At 67.1% G+C, this 14,410-nt stretch overlaps 1 protein-coding gene across 5 annotated transcripts in view; it reads right to left on the bottom strand.

Moving 5' to 3' along the window:
* Positions 1 to 14,410, bottom strand: part of SPTBN4 (spectrin beta, non-erythrocytic 4) — an 89,563-nt gene that overhangs the window by 17,031 nt on the left and 58,122 nt on the right. For all 5 annotated transcript variants that reach the window (XM_044988278.1, XM_044988277.1, XM_044988276.1 and 2 more), the window contains 6 exons: positions 11,622 to 11,885; positions 9,413 to 9,637; positions 6,781 to 6,870; positions 5,665 to 5,943; positions 856 to 986; positions 567 to 771 (listed from right to left, as the gene is read on the bottom strand). In XM_044988278.1, the coding sequence (XP_044844213.1) occupies positions 567 to 771; positions 856 to 986; positions 5,665 to 5,943; positions 6,781 to 6,870; positions 9,413 to 9,637; positions 11,622 to 11,885 (1,194 nt within the window). The remainder of the gene's footprint in view (positions 1 to 566; positions 772 to 855; positions 987 to 5,664; positions 5,944 to 6,780; positions 6,871 to 9,412; positions 9,638 to 11,621; positions 11,886 to 14,410) is intronic.

Consider the following 14,410-nt stretch of genomic DNA (forward strand, 5'->3'; position numbering starts at 1 on the left):
GGCGCTGGACAGGGGGCGTGTGCCCTCGGGGCGCTGGGCGGGGACATGTGCCCCTGGGGGCGCTGGACGGGGGCGTGTGCCCCTGGGGGTGCTGGATGGGGGGCGTGTGCCTCTGGGGGGCGCAGGGCGGGGGGTCGTGTGCCCCTGGGGGCGCTGGATGGGGATATGTGCCCCTGGGGGCGCTGGGTGGGGGCGTGTGCCCTCGGGGCGCTGGACGGGGGGTGTGTGCCCTCGGGGCGCTGGGCGGGGACATGTGCCCCTGGGGGCGCTGGACGGGGGGCGTTTGTCCTCGGGGCGCTGGGCGGGGACATGTGCCTCTGGGGGGCGCAGGGCGGGGGGTCGTGTGCCCCTGGGGGCGCTGGATGGGGATATGTGCCCCTGGGGGCGCTGGGTGGGGGCGTGTGCCTCTGGGGGGCGCAGGGCGGGGGGCGTGTGCCCCTGGGGGCGCTGGACGGGGGGCATGTGCCCCTGGGGGCGCTGGACGGGGGGCGTGTGTCCCTGGGGGCGCTGGGCGGGGACACGGCACAGCGCGGATCCCCCGAGCCGTCCGCGGGCGCCTCGCTCACCGTGACGTGCTCGAAGTCCTGGCCCAGCTCCGGCGACCCGGCCACCACCTCCTTCTCGGCGATCCAGTGCTCCAGGTCGTCCACCTCGCGGCTGAGCTGGTAGAGCCAGTACTGCTGCTCCAGCCCGGCCTTGCGCTCCTCCGCCAGGTCCTTCAGAGACACGTAGAGCCGGTCAGCCTGAGACTGCCGCCTACTTATCTGTTCGCTGGGCAAGGACACAGCCTGGTCAGTGCCGAGAACCGCGCCCGGCCAGCGGGGCAGGGGCGGGGGGGGGCAGGCGCCCACCTACCTGTCGGGGTGGCCCAGCTCCAGCAGGGCGCGGCACTGGCGGGACAGCTGGGCGACCGTCTCCTCGTAGTTCTCAATGCTCTGCTCCAGCAGCAGGTGCTTCTTCAGCAGCTGCAGGGTGCTCTGCTCGTCCTGGGGCCGGGGAGACAGCTGGTGTCAGAAGTGGGATCCGAGCCCAGCGCCCGGTCACTTACGGGACCTGTCCACCGTGCCAGGGCACCGCCAGCCACCGGCTCCCGCTCCTGGGGCTCCCAACAGCCCAGGGGACAGCGACCCCGCTGAGACCCCTTGTGAAGGAGTAGGAAGCACAGACTGTCTGTGCGGGGGAGGGGAGAGCCAGAGGTTTAGGTGAGTGTCAGGAATTCAAACTGTGAGCTGAGCTTGGCTGGGGGAGGGGAGGTGACACCTCTGGCCAGGGGAGACAAAGGAAGGAGGCGGAGGAGAGAGGAGGGGCCGGAGAGGACGGGGAGACGAGAGTGGGCTGGAGAAGAGAGAGGAGCAGGGAGACCGAGCTCTGATCCCCGGGGGGGGGCTGTGAGGCCCCCCCAAGATGGACCGAACCGGGGGGGGGGGGGGATCTGGTTATCTGTGCCTGCAAGACCTGTGTTGGACGGTGTTCCTGTCGTCTAAATAAACCTTCTGCTTTACTGGATGGCTGAGAGTCCTGGTGAATCGTAGGGAGCCCGGGGGTGAAGGCCCTGGGTCCCCCACACTCCGTGACAACTGGTGGCAGCGGTGGGATCGGCGGCACCCCGTGGACGGCGCTTCCTGCAGTAAGTGACTGGGGAGCAGGAAAACGAAGGGGCGATTCACTCCTGGGCGAGTGTGGCCAGAGAGCAGGACTTTGCAGTAACAGGGTCCCCCGGGGGATCACAGCGAGCGAGCCCAGGGGCGGAGGAGTCTGCAGCTCGACCCTGGCAGAGAGGGGGTGACCTCAAAGACTGGCACACGAGGGGTCCCCCTGGAACCCGTGGGGAGCGGCGAGCACCCCGGCCTGCGAGCGGCCAGCAGGAAGATGTATTCCCAGAAGCGTAAGTGTGAGCTGGTGGAGCTGTGCAAGCAGGGGGGGCTGCGCCATGGGAAGCTCACCAAGGCCCAGCTGATTGCCCGGCTGGAGGAGAGAGATCGCAGGAATGAACCGATCCCTGTCTCTGAGGGAAGCAGCCGGGCAGATGCAGCACAGGCACCAGTGTCTGTACCCGCTGGGAGTGGCCAGTCGGCGGATGAGGGCTCCTCGAGACCCCCCACCCCTAGGCCTAGGGGGAGGGGGAGGAGGAGCCCAGCTACGGAGGGCACCGTGACCCCCCCGGCCAGCAGGGGATCGTCCCGGCGACGCTCGGCCTCCGTGGAGCGCAGGCGGCTGGAGTTGGAGAGAGAGATACAACTGAGAGAGATGGAGGAGCGTAAGGAGCTGAGGGCATATGAGGAAAGACAAAGGCAACGTGAATACGAGGCGAGAGAGAAGGAGAAGCAACAGCAACATGAATTTGAGGACAGGGAGAAGCAGCGTGAATTCGAGGCGAGAGAGAAGGAGGAGCAGCGCAGACATGAGCTGGCCATGGCCCAGCTGAAAAGCAGGGAGGCCCCGGCTGCGGTGAGTGAGGGGGGGCCCAAGCCTACAAAGAGCTTCGATGCGAACTTCCTGGCCCCGCGTAAGGAGGGGGAGGACATAGACACCTTCCTGACGGCCTTTGAGAATGCCTGTGAGCTGCACCAGGTTGACCCTGCAGACAGGATCCGGCGCCTCACCCCCTTATTGGACTCCACCGCCGTGGAGGTGTACAGCCGAATGAGAGGGGCGGAGGCGGGGGACTACAACCTGTTCAAAGAGGCCCTGCTCCGCGAGTTTGGGCTGACCCCGGAGATGTACCGGAAGAGGTTCCGGGGTCAACGTAAGACCCGGGAGGTCACATACCTGCAACTGGTCAACCGGGCGCAGGGGTATGCCCGCAAGTGGACAGCCGGGGCCCAAACTAGAGAGGACCTGCTTGACCTAGTCATACTGGAGCACCTGTATGCGCAGTGCCCGTCTGACCTGAAGCAGTGGCTGATGGACCGGAAGCCGGAGAACCCGCAGCATGCAGGCCGGCTGGCCGACCAATACATGGACAGTCGGGCGGGGGATGGCAGGGAGGCGTCTCGAAGGAGCAGGTCTGCCTCAACGCAGAGAGAGAGTCACCATGGGACCTCCCAGAAGGAGCCGAGGGAGGGCCCCCACCAAAGGGAAGCATCTGGCGTCAGGTCCAGCCGTCCCCCTCGAGGGGACCCACGAGACATGGGCTGCTATCAGTGTGGCCAGCCGGGCCACGTACGGGGCCAGTGCCCCAAGCTCCGGGACAAACTGAGCAGACCAACCCCACACTGGGTCAACTTGGTAGAGACCCAGCCGGATGAGGGGCAGCGGTCGCACGAAAGGGGGGTGGGCCGCGTACCCCCTGCAAAGGAGGGAGGGGGGCCCCGGGTCGACCCCTCCGAGGGGCTGGATGCTCCCAGCCCTGAGTTTGGGGTTTACAGGGTGGGCACGGGACTACCCCTCCGGAGCGAGTGCCTTGTTCCCCTGGAGGTAGACGGGAAGGAGGTCACTGGGTACTGGGATACGGGCGCAGAGGTGACGCTGGCCCGGCCGCAGGTGGTGGGCTCAGATCGGATGGTGCCCAACACCTACCTGAACCTGAGGGGTGTGATCGGGACCCCATTCAGGGTACCTGTCGCGAGGGTGCACCTAAAGTGGGGGGACAAGGAGGGCCCCAAGGACGTGGGGGTGCACCCACATTTGCCCACGGAGGTGTTAATGGGGGGGGACCTCGAGGACTGGCCAAGTAACACCCAGGGTACCCTGTCCGTGAACCGTAGTCAGGGTCGACGCAGGGCTCTGCACCCTGACCCCGGGGAAAGTACTTTGGCCGAGACACCGGACCCTGACCCGGTAGGGAGGGAACGCCCAGGGACAGGGCTCAGAGGGGCTGTGGCCCCAGACCCAGCCGGGGAGAGAGAGCAGATCCCCGTCCCTGCCCCAGCGGCTGAGTACCAGGCCGCGGTGCGGGAAGACCCCTCCTTGCGGAGGATAGGGGACCTGGCCAGCCTCGGGGGGGCACAGACCATGGGACGAGGTGGCCGGAAAAGGTTCCTGTGGGAGAAGGGGCTCCTGTACCGAGAATGGGCTCCCCCAGGGAAGATGGAGTCAGGGGGGATCAGGAGGCAGCTGGTGGTACCCCAGGAGTATCGCCACCAGCTGCTGTGCCAGGCCCATGACATTCCCCCCTCAGGGCACCAGGGAGCCTGGCGTACCCAGCAGAGGCTGCTGCAGAACTATTACTGGCCTGGGGTCTTTGCCCATGTCCGGCAGCACTGCCGCTCCTGTGACGTCTGCCAGAGGGGGAGGAGGACCCGGGACAGGGGGGAGATGGCTGTAAGGCCCGGGCCCCACCCCGAGGAGCCTGTCCGGAGGGGGGCCAGGGTCAGAGGGGGGGCTCTGAACCGAGAGAACCCGAATCACAGCCCCCCAGCCTGGAACGTGGGGGGAAGGCCCCAGCCCCGTGTGCACCCCAGGGGTACTAGGGTGGGGAAAGGGCGCGGGCGGCATAAGGTTGTAGGTGGGTCCGAACTTCCCCGGGTCACTGGCTGGAGTGACCCCGCTCAGTTCAGTCTCGGAGGGGGGAGAGGTGTGAAGGAGTAGGAAGCACAGACTGTCTGTGCGGGGGAGGGGAGAGCCAGAGGTTTAGGTGAGTGTCAGGAATTCAAACTGTGAGCTGAGCTTGGCTGGGGGAGGGGAGGTGACACCTCTGGCCAGGGGAGACAAAGGAAGGAGGCGGAGGAGAGAGGAGGGGCCGGAGAGGACGGGGAGACGAGAGTGGGCTGGAGAAGAGAGAGGAGCAGGGAGACCGAGCTCTGATCCCCGGGGGGGGGCTGTGAGGCCCCCCCAAGATGGACCGAACCGGGGGGGGGGGGGGGATCTGGTTATCTGTGCCTGCAAGACCTGTGTTGGACGGTGTTCCTGTCGTCTAAATAAACCTTCTGCTTTACTGGATGGCTGAGAGTCCTGGTGAATCGTAGGGAGCCCGGGGGTGAAGGCCCTGGGTCCCCCACACTCCGTGACACCCCTCCCCTGCCCCACAGCGCCCCCCTGGGGCCAGCACCAACTGCCAGGGGACAGGGCCCCCTGCTGAGCCCCTCACCCGCAGCACAGCGCCCCCTAGCTCCGCCCTGGGGTCAGCCCTGCCTGACAGGGGAGAGCGCCCCCTGCTGCCCCGCCCGCTCCCTGCCCCACAGCGCCACCCTGGGGCCAGCCCTGCCTGCCAGGGGACAGCGCCCCCTGCTGCCCTGCCCACTCCCTGCCCCACAGCGCCCCCTAGCTCCACCCTGGGGCCAGCCCTGCCTGCCAGGGGACAGCGCCCCCTGCTGCCCTGCCCACTCCCTGCCCCACAGCGCCCCCTAGCTCCGCCCTGGGGTCAGCCCTGCCTGCCAGGGGAGAGCGCCCCCTGCTGCCCCGCCCGCTCCCTGCCCCACAGCGCCCCCTAGCGCCACCCTGGGGCCAGCCCTGCCTGCCAGGGGACAGCGCCCCCTGCTGCCCTGCCCACTCCCTGCCCCACAGCGCCCCCTAGCTCCGCCCTGGGGCCAGCCCTGCCTGCCAGGGGAGAGCGCCCCCTGCTGCCCCGCCCGCTCCCTGCCCCACAGCGCCCCCTAGCTCCGCCCTGGGGCCAGCCCTGCCTGCCAGGGGAGAGCGCCCCCTGCTGCCCTGCCTACTCCCTGCCCCACAGCACCCCCTGCTGCCCCCGCCCCGTCCCAGCACAGCGCCCGGCCCCGCCCTCACCTTGCCCTTCTCCTCGTTCATCAGCAGCAGCTCCTGCTCGCCGAGCCAGGCCTCCACCTCGCCCGCGTCGAAGTAATACTGCTCCACCTGGTAGGTGGCGTCCAGCAGGTGCTGGCGCTGCTCCGTCTGCTCCTGCAGCGCCCCCCACAGCTCCCGCAGCTTCTCCAGCAGCAGCCGCACCCCGGCCACCTCGGGGCTCTTCATGGAGGCGAGGGCGCCCGCCCGCTCCAGCACCTCGGCCACCCGGGGCTGGTGCACCTGCAGCTCACGCCGCAGGTTCTGGGGTGGGGCGAGGGGGGCAGGGTTAGCTGCGCCCAGTCACACTTACCGGGGGGGGGTCTCGACAGCCGGGGCCCCCCAGCACACTGCAGACAGGGACTGGGCCCCATGGGGTCAGTGCTCAAGACACAGAGACGGGCAGGGGCTGGATCCCCCCAGTGTCACACTGAGCCGGACACAGAACCCAGGAGTCCTGGCTCCCAGCCCCCCCTGCTCTAACTACTAGCGTCCACTCCCCTCCCAGGGCTGGGCGAGAACCCAGGAGTCCTGGCTCCCAGCCACCCCCCTCTAACCCCTGGACCCCACTCCCCTCCGAGAGCCAGGCACAGAACCCAGGAGTCCCGGCTCCCAGCCACCCCCTCTAACCACTAACCCCCACTCCCCTCCCAGAGCTGGGCGAGAACCCAGGAGTCCTGGCTCCCAGCCCCCCCTGCACTAACCACTAGCCCCCACTCCCCTCCCAAGGCTGGGCGAGAACCCAGGAGTCCTGGCTCCCAGCCACCCCCCTCTAACCCCTGGACCCCACTCCCCTCCGAGAGCCAGGCACAGAACCCAGGAGTCCCGGCTCCCAGCCACCCCCTCTAACCCCTGGACCCCACTCCCCTCCGAGAGCCAGGCACAGAACCCAGGAGTCCCGGCTCCCAGCCACCCCCTCTAACCACTAACCCCCACTCCCCTCCCAGAGCTGGGCGAGAACCCAGGACTCCTGGCTCCCAGCCCCCCCTGCACTAACCACTAGACCCCACTCCCCTCCCAAGGCTGGGCGAGAACCCAGGAGTCCTGGCTCCCAGCTTGCGATGCTGCGGGATCCCAGCGCTGGGTGAGGACCAAGCCCACCTGGTTCTTCTTGATGAAGTGCTGCACGGCCTGCAGGTTGCTCCCGGGATCTCGCAAGGTGGCGAGCGGCAGCCGGTCCTGGACCCAGCTCTGGAGGGAGACGGGACAGAGCAGAGGAGCCGCGGCATGAAACCTGAGGGCCGGGCCCAGGCTGGGCCAGGGTGAATAAAGCAAAGACGAGGGAACGGCCGTGCCTGGATCAGACCCTGGGCACCAGAACCCGCCCACCCGGGCAAATCGGGGTCACTGCACTGGCATCACCGGGGCCAGATCCCCCCGGTGTAAATCGGGGTCGCTCCACTGGCGTGACCGGGGCCAGATCCCCCCGGTGTAAATCGGGGTCACTGCACTGGCGTCACCGGGGCCAGATCCCCCTGGTGTAAATCGGGGTCACTGGACTGGCGTCACCGGGGCCAGATCCCCCCGGTGTAAATCGGGGTCGCTCCACTGGCGTGACCGGGGCCAGATCCCCCTGGTGTAAATCGGGGTCGCTCCACTGGCGTCACCGGGGCCAGATCCCCCCGGTGTAAATCGGGGTCACTGCACTGGCGTCACCGGGGCCAGATCCCCCCGGTGTAAATCGGGGTCACTGCACTGGCGTCACCGGGGCCAGATCCCCCCGGTGTAAATCGGGGTCGCTCCACTGGCGTGACCGGGGCCAGATCCCCCTGGTGTAAATCGGGGTCGCTCCACTGGCGTCACCGGGGCCAGATCCCCCCGGTGTAAATCGGGATCACTGCACTGGCGTCACCGGGGCCAGATCCCCCCGGTGTAAATCGGGGTCGCTCCACTGGCGTGACCGGGGCCAGATCCCCCCGGTGTAAATCGGGGTCGCTCCACTGGCGTGACCGGGGCCAGATCCCCCCGGTGTAAATCGGGGTCGCTCCACTGGCGTCACCGGGGCCAGATCCCCCCGGTGTAAATCGGGGTTGCTCCACTGGCGTCACCGGGGCCAGATCCCCCCGGTGTAAATCGGGATCACTGCACTGGCGTCACCGGGGCCAGATCCCCCCGGTGTAAATCGGGGTCGCTCCACTGGCGTCACCAGGGCCAGATCCCCCCGGTGTAAATCGGGGTCGCTCCACTGGCATCACCGGGGCCAGATCCCCCCGGTGTAAATCGGGGTCGCTCCACTGGCGTCACCGGGGCCAGATCCCCCCGGTGTAAATCGGGGTCGCTCCACTGGCGTCACCGGGGCCAGATCCCCCCGGTGTAAATCGGGGTCGCTCCACTGGCGTCACCGGGGCCAGATCCCCCCGGTGTAAATCGGGGTCGCTCCACTGGCGTGACCGGGGCCAGATCCCCCCGGTGTAAATCGGGGTCGCTCCACTGGCGTGACCGGGGCCAGATCCCCCCGGTGTAAATCGGGGTCACTGCACTGGCGTCACCGGGGCCAGATCCCCCCGGTGTAAATCGGGGTCGCTCCACTGGCGTCACCGGGGCCAGATCCCCCCGGTGTAAATCGGGGTCACTGCACTGGCGTCACCGGGGCCAGATCCCCCCGGTGTAAATCGGGGTCACTGCACTGGCGTCACCGGGGCCAGATCCCCCCGGTGTAAATCGGGATCACTGCACTGGCGTGACCGGGGCCAGATCCCCCCGGTGTAAATCGGGGTCGCTCCACTGGCGTCACCGGGGCCAGATCCCCCCGGTGTAAATCGGGGTCGCTCCACTGGCGTGACTGGGGCCAGATCCCCCCGGTGTAAATCGGGGTCGCTCCACTGGCGTGACCGGGGCCAGATCCCCCCGGTGTAAATCGGGGTCGCTCCACTGGCGTGACCGGTGCCAGATCCCCCCGGTGTAAATCGGGGTTGCTCCACTGGCGTCACTGGGTTCTTTTGTAATCTCTTAGTAGCCACATCACCCTTCCTAACATGAATCCTGCCTGACACCCCCTGGACAGCTGTTGGGGCGAGGAAAGGCCCGTGGGTAAAGCCATCCCAAACGGCCAGCTGGTCAAGAAGAAGCGAGAGACTCGGAGAGACGCAGGAGACAATCAGAAAACGTCCCTTGTCTCTGATGCTCAAGAGTCAGCAGCATCGACAACCCCAGGGGTGAGGCAAACGCCCCCCCCTCCCCCCGAAGGCGAGACAAGGAATCAGAGAAAACAGCGGAGAACCCCAAGGGGTGTGTGTGTGTGTGTGTGTGTGTGTGTGTGTGTGTGTGTGTGTGTGTGTGTGTGTGTGTGTGTGTGTGTGTGTGTGTGTGTGTGTGTGTGTGTGTGTGTGTGTGTGTGTGATCACAGGCATATGCTACCTGCTGTATTTTCAATCAAGGCGGCGTGTTGCCTTTTCCCCAGGAAAGGCTCCCATACGCTTCTTATAAGCATGACAAGATCCCCCTGGTGTACATTGGTGTCACTCCACTGCAGTCACCAGGGCCAGCCCCTCAGCTGGTGCAAATCCGTGGTGCTCCGCTGATCTCCAAAGGCGGCAGTGCCCGGCCCCACAGGGCCCCACCTGGCAGGTGTGGGGCCGACCTGACGCTGCTCGGGCAGCCGGGAACTCCGCCTCCACAACCCCCTCCATCCCGGGCCCCTGCCGGCTGGGAGGCCCCGCTCAGCTCCTGGAACCGGGGCAGGGGATGGGAAGCTGCCCCCCCCCACCCCAGCAATCTCCCATCCACGACTTACGATCTCACCCTCCAGGTCGTGGCAGACCTGGTGCATCTCCTTGGAAGCCAGCAGGACCCTCCTCCGCTCCTTCAGGGGCTCTATGAGGTGGACAATCTGCGTCCCCACCGCGTTCTGCTTCTCGTCCAGCGCCTCCTTGCTGGCCGGCTCCAGGGGCAGGGAGACCAGCTGCGCCTGGAGCTGCCCGGCCTCTTTGTACCACTCCTCCATCTGCGCCTCCATCGTCTGCGCGCGCGCGAGAGAGAGAGAGAGAGAGACCGCGGAGGGGTGAGGCCGGGGCCGAGCACCGTGGAGCAGCAGCACGGCAGGGCGCTGGAGGGAGGCAGGGGCCGGGCGCGGCGCAGGACGGCGAATGATCACACGGGGCCCTTCTCACCTCGACCTTTACGAGCCTCGTTCTTGCTGGAGAACAGGCCTCGACTCCCAGCCCGGGACGCTAACTGGAGACAGGAGCCCCGAGGGGCGATTGACCCACGGCCGGCGCGCCAGGCCCTGTGTCGCTGCACGCAGCCAGCGGGAGCAGATCCCCGGCCCGTAGCCCAGGGGGCCCGACTCCCAGCTGCTCGTCCCCCCGCACCGGCGCGCGGTGGGCGTGAAATGCTTCCCCTCCGCTCTGGTGGCGTTTTCCACCCGCCCGGCGCTGGCGTGGCCGGAAAGGGGGCAGGCAGCGGCGGGTGGGACCCATGGCGCTGTGCTAATGGGCGTCCGCTCGGGATCTGGCCCCGCCGCTCCGGCCGCCCCTCCCTGTGAAATCGCGTCACGGTGCTGTCCTCCCGGGGGGGCAGCAAGACGGGACCCGGCCCGGGGGGGTTCCCACTTCCCCCCGCAGTCCCCTTTTCCCCTCCGCTCTCGAGCCCTGATCCTGCCTCGGCGGCCGCGTGGGTCTCCCCTGGGCGGCGGCTGGAGAAACGCCACCTGGACTCCTGGCCAGTGTCTCCCCGATCGCCCTGGCCTGCGAAGGTCCCTCGACGCACCCCGGGGCCAGGGCCCTCGGCAGCGGGGGGGGGCTTCGAAACCCACCCATCCATCAAACCACAATGCTCTGACCCCCAAGCAGCCCCCGCCCCGGACACCACCGGGAGGACAGGCAGGGCTCAGCGAAGCTCTGAAAGCTACAAATGCTGCAGCCCCTTTCCAAATACTGCCCCCCCCGGCCCCGACTGCCCCAGCCTGACCCCCCTGCCGCCTCAGCCAGCTCCCCTCAGCCAGGTCCCCCTGGGGGGCCACGAGCTTAGACCCCAGCTTGGGGTTCCTGCCTCTTCCCCGCCAGCCCAAAGCTGAAACAAAACCCCTCCAGCCGACTCACTCCCCACCCCCCGGCTCCTCCTCCCCCTTTGTCCAGTTTCGGTCACCTGGCCCCACCCGCCTTCTGGCTCAGGTCCGTCCCTCACCTAAAGTCACCCCCTGCTCTCCCCTCCCCCATGCAGACAGCCCCAGTAAAACTAAACGACATTCCCAGGTCAACCTGCCCCACTCCCCTCCCAGAGCCAGGGAGAGAACCCAGGTGTCCTGGCTCCCAGGCCCCCCGGCTCTAACCACTAGACCCCACTCCCCTCCCAGAGCCAGGGAGAGAACCCAGGTGTCCTTGCTCCCAGGCCCCCTGGCTCTAACCACTAGACCCCACTCCCTTCCCAGAGCCAGGGAGAGAACCCAGATGTCCTGGCTCCCAGGCCCCCCCGGCTCTAACCACTAGCCCCCACTCCCCTCCCAGACCCAGGGAGAGAACCCAGGTGTCCTGGCTCCCAGGCCCCCCGGCTCTAACCACTAGCCTCCACTCCCCTCCCAGAGCCAGGGAGAGAACCCAGGTGTCCTGGCTCCCAGGCCCCCCGGCTCTAACCACTAGACCCCACTCCCTTCCCAGAGCCAGGGAGAGAACCCAGATGTCATGGCTCCCAGGCCCCCCCCCGGCTCTAACCACTAGCCCCCACTCCCCTCCCAGAGCCAGGGAGAGAACCCAGGAGTCCTGGCTCCCAGCCCCCTGGCTCTAACCACCAGCCGCCACTCCCCTCCCAGAGCCAGGGAGAGAACCCAGGAGTCCTGGCTCCCAGGCCCCCCCGGCTCTAACCACTAGACCCCGCTCCCCTCCCAGAGCCAGGGAGAGAACCCAGGAGTCCGGACGCACAGTGCCCCCATGCAGCATAGCCACGTGCTGGGCTTGGTGTCACAGGTCCAGCCCCCTCCCTGCTGGGCCCCACCCGCCCAGCCCTACCTGGAGTTTCTTCAGCTGGTTGTTGACGGTGGCCAGGCTGGCGCCAGCATCCACAGCCTGCAGCTGCCCCTCCATGTTCACCAGCCTCTTGTCCAGGTCCGCGTAGCTCTGCACGAGCTGCTCCGCCTTGCTGGCCTCGAAGAGCTGCTGTGCCCTGGCCTGCGACGTGCCCTCGAGCTCCACCCAGCACTGCCGGATCTCCTCCAGCTGCTTCTTCACCGAGCCGGCCAGCTCCGGCTTCTCCTCCAGGAGCTGCTGGCCTTCCTGTGCGGGCAGAGGGCAGGCTCAGCGCCACACTCGCCCTCCGCCGCAAAGCCAGGCCTGGTGCCAAGGCCCATCCTGGGCCCCGCGGCGCTGCGCGGGCTGGGATCCTGGCCTGTGAGCTCAGCGGGGCAGGATTTCACCCCCTGGCGCCCAGAACCGCCTGCCTGCGCCTGACGCCTGCCTGCGCCTGTCCTGGCTGTAGCAATGCAGGTGCAGGCCTGTACCCCCCCCCCCCCGCCTGAACCCGGCCCCTGCAGCAGGTGACGGTGACGGCGCACCCCGTAATGCTTCACAGGAACATGCTAACGAGGGTGAAGATGATGTAACTGGACTATGCTCCATGCGGAAGGGCTCTGGTGAGGGGTCGGGACAGAGCCCCCGCGTGTGGCAGCCTGTTTGTCTGAACGGACCAGGCCTGGATCTGGAACTGGGAACAGGAACTAGAACCCTGAGGCCTCTTGTCATTATGCAAAGTGGGGCCACTAATGGTGGCTTGGAATCGGCTCCCACAGGACAATTGGGTGTAAATGGCTGTTTACTCCCAACCCTTCCTGGGAGTCAGGCCGGAAGGATGGAGGGGGGGTGGGGGGGGTCTCACAGGACATGTGACCATGTCACCTGGTGCTGGAATCCATCTTAAACCTGGGGCTGTTCCATTGAGAAGGGGGGGCAGAGAGACAAAGGATCCCGCCTTGGGCCAAGCTGTAAACGGGGGTGGAGCAGAACAAGGGGGGCTGCAGCCATGAGAACCCCCCTAGGCACCACCTGAGCTGGGCTAACAGGGGCTGTTACCGGGGCAGGATCCGGCCAGGCTAGGGGGGAGTCTAGGCTGGGGAAGACGCGGATTGGAGCATCTGAGGGGGAGATTTACCTGGATTCAGTTTCCTAACGTATTAGGCTCAGACTTGCGTGTTTTGTTTTATTTTGCTGGTGACTTACTTTGTTCTGTCTGTTATTACTTGGAACCACTTAACTCTACTGTTTATACTTCATAAAATCACTTTTGTTTATTAATTAACCCAGAGCAAGTGACTGATACCTGGGGGAGCAAACAGCTGCGTATCTCTCTACCAGTGGTATAGAGGCCGGACAGGTTCTGAGTTCACCCTGTCTAAGCTTTATACCGAGTAAAACGGATTCATTTGGGGTTTGGGTCCCGCTGGGAGCTGGGTGTCTGGGTGCTGGAGATAGGTGACCTGCTGAGCAGTTTTTGGTTAAAGTCTGGAGCTTTGGGGCGTGTGGTTCACACCTGGTCTGGGTTGCAGCAGGCTGGCGTGTCTGCCTCAACCAGGCGGGTTCTGGAGTCCCCGGCTGGCAGGGAACACGGGCTCAGAGATAGTTTCAGGGTCTCGGTGATTAAACGCGTCACAGTAACCCTAGTCCCCACCAATATATCAGTGTGTCACAGCAGCGCCCAGAGAAATCAGCTGAGATCCGGGCCCCGTCCTGCCAGGTGCTGCCCAGACACCCCCCCCCCAAGATCAGGGCCCCGTCGTGCCTGGGGGGGACACAGCTCCACACACACACAGAACGGGGGAGGGCACACAGCTCCACACACACACACACAGAGCGGGGGGGACATGGCTCCACACACACGGAGCGGGGGAGACACAGCTCCACACACACACAGAACGGGGGAGGGCACACAGCTCCACACACACACACACACAGAGCGGGGGGGACACGGCTCCACAGACACGGAGCGGGGGGGACACAGCTCCACACACACACAACGGGGGGCACACGGCTCCACACACACGTAGCTGGGGGGGACACGGCTCCACACACACACACGGAGCGGGGGGGGCACAGCTCCACACAGACACACGGAGCGGGGGGAGGGACACGGCTCCCCCCCCAGCACACACAACGGGGGGGACACGGCTCCACACACACACAGAGCGGGGGGGGACACGGCTCCCCCCCCAGCACACACAACGGGGGGGACACGGCTCCACACACACACAGAGCGGGGGGGACACGGCTCCCCCCCCCCAGCACACACATTTTAAAAGCAGCTTCATGAGCTAGGAAGAAAAGGTGATTCCGCGGCGCCTGCTCGGGAAGGTCTCTGCGCCCCCCCGCCCCCCCCGTTGGAGGTCGGTGGAGGACACAGGGGCAGGGGGGTCACTTTGCTCCCGGCAGCACCCAGCGCCCCCGCGCTCAGCAGGACCCTGCGCATGGGGATTTGGGGGGGGGCGACCCCCCCGCGTCTCCCGGCTTTGGGCACTGGGGGGGGGCTCAGACCCCGGCCCAGCCTGTGGGCACAACGGGCCCAGCTCTGCGGTGCGAGCTCGCCTGCCCCCCCCCCCGCAGGGCACGTGGCGGGTCTGTGCGTGGGGGAGCAGCGGGCGCGCGTGGGGCGGGCAGCGCACACGGGGCCGCCCGGGCTCTGCCCAGCTGCTGGCAGGCAACGCGGGTTTGATGGAGGTGGGGGCTCCCCCTGCTCCACAGGCCCCGGGGGGGCAGCACCCGGCTCGGGCCCCCGGCAGGCCCGGACCCCCTGGGACACCCCCGAGAGCCCC

Source organism: Mauremys mutica, chromosome 15 (assembly GCF_020497125.1).
Source record: "Mauremys mutica isolate MM-2020 ecotype Southern chromosome 15, ASM2049712v1, whole genome shotgun sequence".
NCBI classification, from domain to species: Eukaryota; Metazoa; Chordata; order Testudines; family Geoemydidae; genus Mauremys; species Mauremys mutica.